The sequence below is a fragment of the Bufo bufo genome, chromosome 8 (assembly GCF_905171765.1).
Source record: "Bufo bufo chromosome 8, aBufBuf1.1, whole genome shotgun sequence".
NCBI classification, from domain to species: domain Eukaryota; kingdom Metazoa; phylum Chordata; class Amphibia; order Anura; family Bufonidae; genus Bufo; species Bufo bufo.
Window position 1 is genome coordinate 227,412,654 of NC_053396.1, and position 10,689 is coordinate 227,423,342.

At 49.3% G+C, this 10,689-nt stretch overlaps 1 protein-coding gene across 1 annotated transcript; it reads right to left on the reverse strand.

Annotated features, from left to right (window-relative positions):
* Positions 1-2,093: 2,093 nt before the first annotated feature.
* On the reverse strand, positions 2,094-9,821 carry LOC120977339 (MICOS complex subunit MIC27-like; the record flags this gene model as incomplete). The annotated part of the gene is made up of 8 exons (XM_040405246.1): positions 2,094-2,356; positions 3,696-3,843; positions 5,404-5,520; positions 5,678-5,769; positions 7,150-7,248; positions 7,761-7,815; positions 9,289-9,408; positions 9,504-9,821. Coding segments are annotated over 8 exons (957 nt in total), but the record flags the coding sequence as incomplete, so codon positions are not given.
* Positions 9,822-10,689: the final 868 nt, after the last annotated feature.

Below are 10,689 nucleotides of genomic sequence, written 5' to 3' on the forward strand. Positions count from 1 at the left end.
AATGCGGTTCACAAACTTGTCATCATCCGACATCACTCGTCTCACCCGCAGCATCCGGCTCCAAGGTAAGGAGTCCAGCATTCGGCTGTGGACGGCTACTGTCGTATCTTAAAAGATTGTTCCTGTCCGTCGGCTTCTTATACAAGTCCGTTTTTAATTGGCCTCCCTCTAGGTACACCCCGACGTCAAGACACTGTAACTCCTCAGTGGAGGCCGACACAGTAAATTGAAGACCGGGTACCCCATTGTTAAGATGTTGATGAAACTCATTCAAGGCGTCCATTGAGCCGCTCCAAATCATGAAAATGTCGTCGATGTAGCGCCACCAGCACAGGACCCACTGATAGAATTGAGATGCGTTATACCAACTTGTCCTCGACCTCCGCCATGAAAATATTGGCATAAGTTGGTGCCACGTTGGACCCATGGCCACACCGCGTGACTGTTGGTAAAAGGTGTTGCCAAAGAGAAAATAATTCCTCTTGAGGACGAACTCTAGGAGGTCGAGGACAAAGCGGCGCGCATCAGGAGTGAGTCCCGCGCCGGCCAGGGCCACATCGATGACATTTAGTCCATAGTCATGCATAATGGACGTGTACAGAGACACCAGATAGAAATGGGCAGGTAAAATAATCCCACTCAATTTAGTTAAAAAATGTCCCGCATCCCTGACATAGGAGGGAGCTGAGGTCGCATGGACACGGAGCCGTCTGCCAAAAATATGGCGATGTCGCTGAAGACAGATCCCCTGCCCGACACAATAGGTCTGCCTGGGGGGGGGGGGGGGTCTAGCAACCGCTTGTGTATCTTGGGGAGACATAGATCAGCGGGGGTGATGGGACATAGATCTGAATCAATGATACCTTTTGCAAATGCTGTATCAACAATATTCGCCACCTCCCTGGCGATCTCCCATTTGGGTCCTGTTTAAGTTTTTCATAAACCTCTCCATCACCCAACTGTCTATGTATCTCCCCAACATAACTGTCCGTGGCCATGACCACCACAGCTCCCCCCTTGTCGGCTGGTTTGATAGTAATTTCTCTGTTAGGCCTCATGCACACGACCGTATTTTGTTTCCCATGTCCGTTCCGTTTTTTTTTGCGGATAGGATGCGGACCCATTCATTTCAATGGGTCCGCAAAAAACGTGGACAGCACACCGTGTGCTGTCCGCATCAGTATGTCCGTTCCGTTGCTCCGCAAAAAAAAAATAGTGCATGTCCTATTTTTTTTCTAGTTTGCAGACAAGGATAGGCATTATTATAATGGATCCGCAAAAAAAACAGATGCCATACGGAACGTCATCCGTTTTTTTTGCGGATCCGCAATTTGCGGGCCACAAAACACATACGGTCGTGTGCATTTAGCCTTAGATGTTAGTGCCTTGAGGGCTTGTCTCTCTTTATAGGACATATTGGGATTATAGGGTCGCTGCCGACTGCACTCCTGCAAACTTCTAATCTGTTTAGTAACAATTTGGATACAAGATTCCACAATGTGACTGTTATGGAGGCAGGAAGCTGCTCTTGTTACTGAGCTCCAATTTGGCCGAGGACCATTCAGCAGTTCCCTTGCTGGGCAGACGCCTATTACTGACATTGTTATCAAAAAATGCTTTTAATCTAAGACGCCTAAAAAAAAACGCTGTAAATCAAGTTTCATCTCGAATACCTTAATGGGTATCAGGTATATTTAACTATTTATTAGTAATCCTATAGGAGTAGAGGTCATTTTAATTGTCACACAGGTGGAATTGAGATTGCGTCCCTGTTTATTGGCTATACCAGGTCACATGGGGTCATTGGGTATTTATAGGATTGATCACCTTTTGAATCGGTATACTGCGTGGCCGAAACGTCGCCTTGCTTTGTGCGCGCTCTCGGTTCACAATGGACATGCTGCTGTGAACCCGCTTGCTATCTACCATGTTTAGATATAGACATTCGCTGCGAGCAAGCGGAAACCATGGGGTCAGACAGGAACCGTGAACCTGCAGGACTTTACATCAGAGGACTGAGCTTCGTGGTGAGAAGTGACGTGTCGTACCACGAGGACCGGCCACGGCGCCCGCCATCAGTAATGATCGGATCCATCACGGTGGGAAATCTCCCATTTATTTTATCAAAAGTAAAGCACTTGAGTAAGAAGGGTTAAAGCAAATCCCGGAGCAGCTGTGGGGCCTCATCATGGATGGGATCTGGGGGCCACAGCCTTATCACACACAGGATCCAGGGCCACGCCCTCATCAGATGTGCAGTCTCTCAGGTTCTGGTGCTGTACAGATCCACATCCTCTGGGTTGGACTGCCCGTGGTCCACAAGTTCTGGTGGAGGCTGGAACTTCACGTCACTTGGCTTGCTCTGTAAATGAATACAAATACATCGGGTTACACAAAGCAGGACGACTATATACACTATACACAGAGGCGGGGCCATGTACACACAGAGGCGGGGCCATATACAGTATACACAGAGGCGGGGCCATATACACTATACACACACAGAGGCGGGGCCATATACACTATACACACACAGAGGCGGGGTCATGTACACTGTACACACAGAGGCGGGGCCATATACAGTACACACAGAGGCGGGGCCATATACACTATACACACACAGAGGCGGGGCCATATACAGTATACACACAGGCGGGGCCATATACAGTATACACACAGGCGGGGCCATATACAGTATACACACAGGCGGGGCCATATACAGTATACACACAGGCGGGGCCATATACAGTATACACACAGGCGGGGCCATATACAGTATACACACAGGCGGGACCATATACAGTATACACACAGGCGGGACCATATACAGTATACACACAGGCGGGACCATATACAGTATACACACAGGCGGGACCATATACAGTATACACACAGGCGGGACCATATACAGTATACACACAGGCGGGACCATATACAGTTTATATACAGGCGGGGACCATATACAGTTTATATACAGGCGGGACCATATACAGTATATATACAGGCGGGACCATATACAGTATACACACAGGCGGGGCCATATACAGTATACACACAGGCGGGACCATATACAGTATACACACAGCGGGACATATACAGTATACACACAGGCGGGACCATATACAGTATATATACAGGCGGGGAACATATACAGTATATATACACTAAGGCTGATGTTTGCCAGTCTTCGTATAGCTCCCCTTTTGTCTTCACAGTTCTGCTTGCTGTCAGGGAGTGAAAGCCCATGAGGATGTACAGGGGTCGTGTAGTGGGTTAATATTGATCACCTATACTCATCAATATCAGATCGGCCTCGTTGTAGAGGTGTCGCAGAGTCATTAATAAAGTGAAAGGGACGGAGCGGCTGTAATTAGACTGAAGTATCACTGGCACCACTACCTGATCAGCAGGGGTGCCAGGAGTCGGACTCCCACCGATCTGATACTGATGACCCACCCTGAGGATAGGGATCAATATTAACCTACTGCCCGTCCCTTTAATACCTCTCCAAGTTCAGTGCCTGATACCCGCTATACTCACTGACATAGCAGAGGGGTGTCAGCTCCTGAGTCTGCTGCATACAGTACTCCAGAGCTGTAGTCACTATTCTGCTGGCTATTTACACTGCATTATGGGGTTCAAGGATGTCTGTACCTTTAATGTGGAAATCCCTATAATCGTCATGGGAAGTTTACCTGTGGGGACACTTGTGGTGCTGGGTTCTCCTGGGTCTCCAGATGATCTGTTAGGAGGCTCAGGTGAGGCGGGCGGTTCCTGCGCCTCTTCTGCACTGGGTCCTGCATGTGACGTCTCTGCTGCACTGTCCTCTTCTCTCACAGCCTCCTGTCAGGAACATGAGCGATAGCAAGAAAGGTACAGAGACTGCGAGCAGCAAGGGGATCGGTACACGAGGAATAAGGAATACACTGATGTATAGTGATCACTGCTCCCTATACTGTGAGGAGATCACTGGCATATAAATGTGTCTCCCCCACCGACGAGCAGACGATTGTGGGGAAGGAACGCTTCTGTATGGGACGAGCAATGGCATTCGTGATCACTGCTCCCTATACTGTGGAGGAGATCACTGCATATATAATGTGTCTCCCCCACCGACGAGCAGACGAATGTCGGAAGGAACGCTTCTATATGGGGACGAGCGATGGCATTCGTGATCACTGCTCTCTATACTGTGGAGGAGATCGCTGCATGTAAATGTGTCTCCCCCACCGACGAGCAGACGATTGTCGGGAAGGAACGCTTCTATATGGGGACGAGCGATGGCATTCGTGATCACTGCTCCCTATACTGTGGAGGAGATTCACTGCCTCCCCCACCGACGAGCAGACGATTGTCGGGAAGGAACGCTTCTGTATGGGGACGAGCAATGGCATTAGTAATCAACTGCTCCCCTATACTGTGGAGGAGATCTCTGCATGTAAATGTGTCTCCTCCACTGACGAGCAGGCGATTGTCGGGAAGGAACGCTTCTGTATGGGGACGAGCAATGGCATTCGTGATCACTGCTCCCTATACTGTGGAGGAGATCACTGCATATAAATGTGTCTCCTCCACTGACGAGCAGTCGATTGTGGGGAAGGAATGCTTCTGTATGGGGACGAGCAATGGCATTCGTGATCACTGCTCCCTATACTGTGGAGGAGATCACTGCATATAAATGTGTCTCCCCCACCGACGAGCAGACGATTGTCGGGAAGGAACGCTTCTGTATGGGGACAAGCAATGGCATTCGTGATCACTGCTTCCTATACTGTGGAGGAGATCACTGCATATAAATGTGTCTCCTACACTGACGAGCAGTCGATTGTCGGGAAAGAACGCTTCTGTGTGGGGACGAGCAATGGCATTCGTAATCACTGCTCCTTATATTGTGGAGGAGATCACTGCATATAAATGTGCCTCCCCCACCGACGAGCAGACGATTGTCGGGAAGGACAACACCAATCCCAAACATGCCGATTTTTCTCACGCGCGTGCAAAACGCATAAAAATGTTTTGCACTCGCGCAGAAAAATCACGCATTTTCCCGCGACGCACCCGCATCTTATCCGGCCCAAAACCATGACGCCCGTGTGAAAGAGGCCTTAATTTTATTTAGAAGACCCTGCGAGTGTCGGAGCTGTACTGCACGTGGACCGATTCCTGAAGCGCCACCGCATGTGAGAGAACGCGGCGCTAGGCGAGATTACATCGGCAGCAATAAGGACTGGGTATCTTGGTGCAATGGTGATGTCTCATTGTAGCTAATTTGCATATCACAAAATCATGGATTTCTCAGCAATTCGGGCAGCGGTTGGGATGAGGGAAGAGTGTTTGAATCGGGAAACATTCGGATTACTTAGTATGTGGTGACTGATGGTGTCCTTCTCCATCTTGATTTACCTTTGCTTCTGTTGATGGGGCAGGAATCGCTCCTTCTTTCTGAGGCTTTGTTTTCCATAACGAGCTGACGGCGTCGTACGTCCGATGGCCTGCGCTGTATAACTTCTTACTGGTGACCTGGTGCCAGAAAACACAGGGATCATTTCTTCATCGCACATTATTTACTGCAGAGATCATTCCGTATCTGCTACAAGAATGGCCCTTTACACTGACAGCAAGCAGAGATCTCGAAAGCTTTATCAGTCCTAGAACAAACCCTCCATAAAGTCTTTACCTTGGCAAAAATGACTGTTTGTGCCGGATAACAGATGGACGTGCCGAGGGCGCCCAGACCCAGCGGGTAAGCGACCTTCTTCAGTCTGGAGCCTATGATGAGGAGGGCACAAAGATCAATTAGTAACCTTCATATGGATAACAAACGATACAATGTAACCAGCGTCTGGGATTAACGCTTTATTGCCTGGTTAAATGTGTACATGAACTACAAAGGAAAAAGTTGAGACGTCTGGAATCTGCCTGGTTGCTCCAAAGGTGCATTCATAACTGTAAGGGTCCATTCACACGTCCGTGGTGTGTTGCGGACCCACAAATTGCGGATCCGCAACACACCCGCCCGGCACCCCTATAGAAATACCTATTCTTGTCCGCAGCTGCGGACAAGAATAGGACATGTTCTATCTTTTGCGGAGCTGCGGACCGGAAGTTCGGGGCCGCGCTCCGCAAATGCGGAAGCGGAGAGCACATAGTGTGCTCTCCGCTTCACGTCCGGGCCCATAGAGAATGAATGGATCCGCACCCGTTCTGCAAAATTGCGGACCATTTTGCGGACGTGTGAATGGACCCTTACAGGACCGGCCTACGGCCACCGCTGCTCTACTCGCCGCTCCGGGCTCAGGCTGACCTCTGCCCCCTCCTGATGAAGGTACTGGTTCAGTGCCGAAACTTGTAGCCCCAATAGAGCTTCTCTTCAGGAAAAAGTGTCAGCCTCTCTGGTGGCCGGGACAGTGGGAGCGCACATAGGCTAGTGCTTTTTCCTATAGTGTGCAAGCACGACCACCACTGATGGATTGCAGGGTGGTCTGTAACCATGGAAACAAGCAGTGTATAATGTGATAGAAAAATGAATCCAGCCAGCAATGGAAGCAATATGGACAATAACAATACATTAGTAAGTGGCTTGTAGTAACTTTCTCTACATGATGAATTCAACTTACTGAAGTGAGAGGACCCCTTTAAGGCACCTTACCCTGTGGAAGGGTGCCTGAACAACAGGTTCAGGTTTTTTAGTGTCCTGCTAAGGTGTACTGTCTGCTTGTTCCTTCGCTGCCTGCCCTGACTATGTTTGTGCCTGATCCCCCGGTGTCTCTAGACCCCTGTGGGTCAGTAGTCACTTGAACAGAGACTACTCCAAGAAATAGCGTTCAGTGATTCCCCTGCAGCAGAGTCCAGATTCCTGTACAGGGGTTAAAGGGTGAATACCGGGGATCACTTCAATAACACCCTTAGCAGTAGCCCCAAGTAAATCTGTGTGAGTGCGGATCCGCACCCAATAACGCAGACATCCAGCTGAACGCACTGGGCACCTCTCACAGCAGTAAACCCTGAGATAAGGATGGATTTCTGGACGGTGGGCACAGGGCAGGTGGTTTACCTCTGCCCGCAGCGTTATGTCTAGTACATCCAATGTCCTCTCCACTGCTCCTGGCTGACTACCTCCACCACAGAGATTTAAAATACAACAATTACCTTTTCTGGCTAAAACCAAGCCGGCCAGGCCACTGACTGAAATGATCCCCACTCGTGGCAGAAATTCGGGGGGCGGGTTCTTCAGATAGAGGTAACTATCTGGATGAAAGGGAAAAAAGACAATCAGAGAGCTTGCAGTATATATCAGATTGGCCGACAGCTGTCTCTACTGACCACTGCGCATGCGCAGCCGCCCTCCATTCATTTCTATGGGGCCGCCGAAAATAGCCAAGCGCTGGTTCGGCTATTGCCGTCTGCCCCATAGAAATGAATGGGAGCATGGGCCGTGCATGCGCGGCACACTCCCATTCACTTCTATGGGAGAGGCAGGGATTAGCACTTGGTGGTGGACGGACCCCGGGATATCTAGGGTCATCCAGCCACAGCGCTCCCCGCTCCGTTCTCGATATAGGTGCGGGTCCATCAGTGGGACCCACACCTATCAGACAATGGGGGCATATCATAGCGATATGCCCCCATTGTCTAAGATGGAAATACCCCTTTAACAAAAATGCAGTAAAACCTAGAACAATCCAACTGGAAGCTCTGCCATAGTCACTCATGGTAAATTATAGAGCACTCAATGCATCTGCAGCCGACACAGCACTTACCTCTCCCAAACTGTACGGTTTCTTCCACTCCATTCCTGACGGAGATGCAGGCATTCTATAGAAAGCAGAAAGATACAAAGTAACCAGAACATAAAACCAACCCCCCCCCCCCCCTCGTCCCCAAATCGACTGATGACTGGGACATAAGCAAGTCCAGCTCTGACCACCATCTTACAGGTGACATATGGAAATAACATACATGACAATATTATGCTGTGTTATACTCCAGAGCTGCACTCACTATTCTGCTGGTGCAGTCACTGTGTACATACATTACTTATCCTGTACTGATCCCGAGTTACATCCTGTATTATACTCCAGAGCTGCAATCACTATTCTGCTGGTGCAGGCACTGTGTACATACATTACTTATCCTGTACTGATCCTGAGTTACATCCTGTATTAAACTCCAGAGCTGCACTCACTATTCTGCTGGTGCAGTCACTGTGTACATACATTACTTATCCTGTACTGATCCTGAGTTACATCCTGTATTATACTCCAGAGCTGCACTCACTATTCTGCTGGTGCAGTCACTGTGTACATACATTACTTATCCTGTACTGATCCTGAGTTACATCCTGTATTATACTCCAGAGCTGCACTCACTATTCTGCTGGTGGAGTCACTGTGTACATACATTACTTATCCTGTACTGATCCTGAGTTACATCCTGTATTATACTCCAGAGCTGCACTCACTATTCTGCTGGTGCAGTCACTATGTACATACATTACTTATCCTGTACTGATCCTGAGTTACATCCTGTATTATACTCCAGAGCTGCACTCACTATTCTGCTGGTGCAGTCACTGTGTACATACATTACTTATCCTGTACTGATCCTGAGTTACATCCTGTATTATACTCCAGAGCTGCACTCACTATTCTGCTGGTGCAGTCAAGTGGATACAACTGTAACAAACCTTCAGCTATCAGAAGTTTTAGTTCTAAATTTGTTTAAGCACCTAACATCTGACAGGAAGCAGAGATCTTGAAATGGGGATTAGGTATAATGTGGAGCCATTGCTTCATCAGGAGCGGGCCCCCCCAGTTGGGGTTCTGGGGTCCACGTTACACCTAGTGGTCGGTATTTCTCATGCTCTATTGGTTTGCACGTTGTTTTTTAGCTTCTTTTACAATCCTGCCACATACAGAACTATTACGGGATATTCCGGACTCGTGCTGTTCGTGGACTTACACGTGATCTTTTTAATATTTTCACATAAGATTTGGATTTTTGTGTAATCAAATCCTATTTATGTATGAAATTAATGACTTTTAGTAACAAAATATTTTTCATTGAATTATTTTTAGTTCCTTTTTGTTGCAGCTTATCTTCTTGGCGGTCTCAGGGCGATGTCTAATATATCGGTGTGTGTTATCAGAAATGACAAGGCTTTACATAAGACCAGAACAATCCCTTAAAGCGCGGGGTTAACCCAGCGGATCACGGGGGGTGGGCTCCCATCAGGAGGACCCCCGCAGTCAGCCCGTTATGGGGGGGCTTGGCAGTGAGATCTCTTACCCGAGTCCAGGTCACGGCCGGCCACACAGCTTTTCTGGCCGCAGAGAAGGCGCACTGCACGCGACCCGGCTGCGCCTCCATGAACCTCGATTCTTGGAGGGGAACAGTGTAAACTGACAACTGGAAAGAGAGCAGAGGGGCAATGAGTGGTGACCACCCTGCGTACACCACAGCCACCCCCATACGCCCTATGGTGCACACTGTGCCGCGGATACCTGCCGGGGGTTCACACGATCGCCTTTTGCTTCACGTTCAGACACAGCATAGAGGCCGTAAGAGGAGGCGAGCAGCCCGGCCGGAACCGCCGCCAGCTTCAGGATCTGGGGGGCAAGAAAGACAGCAGTGACTGGTAGACAGATATGGGGGTGCAGCAGTGACTGGTGTATAGACAGATATGGGGGTGCAGCAGTGACCGGTGTATAGACAGATATGGGGGTGCAGCAGTGACCGGTATAGACAGATATGGGGGTGCAGCAGTGACTGGTGTATAGACAGATATGGGGGTGCAGCAGTGACCGGTGTATAGACAGATATGGGGGTGCAGCAGTGACCGGTATAGACAGATATGGGGGTGCAGCAGTGACTGGTATATACAGATATGGGGGTGCAGCAGTGACTGGTAGACAGATATGGGGGTGCAGCAATGACCGGTGTATAGACAGATATGGGGGTGCAGCAGTGACCGGTGTATATACAGATATGGGGGTGCAGCAGTGACCACTGTATATACAGATATGGGGGTGCAGCAGTGACCAGTGTATATACAGATATGGGGGTGCAGCAGTGACCGGTGTATATACAGATATGGGGGTGCAGCAGTGACCGGTGTATATACAGATATGGGGGTGCAGCAGTGACCAGTGTATATACAGATATGGGGGTGCAGCAGTGACCGGTGTATATACAGATATGGGGGTGCAGCAGTGACCGGTGTATATACAGATATGGGGGTGCAGCAGTGACCGGTGTATATACAGATATGGGGGTGCAGCAGTGACCGGTGTATATACAGATATGGGGGTGCAGCAGTGACTGGTAGACAGATATGGGGGTGCAGCAGTGACCGGTATATACAGATATGGGGGTGCAGCAGTGACCGGTATAGACAGATATGGGGGTGCAGCAGTGACTGGTATATACAGATATGGAGGTGCAGCAGTGACTGGTAGACAGATATGGAGGTGCAGCAGTGACTGGTGTATAGACAGATATGGGGGTGCAGCAGTGAACGGTATATACAGATATGGGGGTGCAGCAGTGACCGGTGTATACAGATATGGGGGTGCAGCAGTGACCGGTGTATACAGATATGGGGGTGCAGCAGTGACCGGTGTATAGACAGATATGGGGGTGCAGCAGTGAACGGTATATACAGATATGGGGGTGCAGCAGTGACTGGTA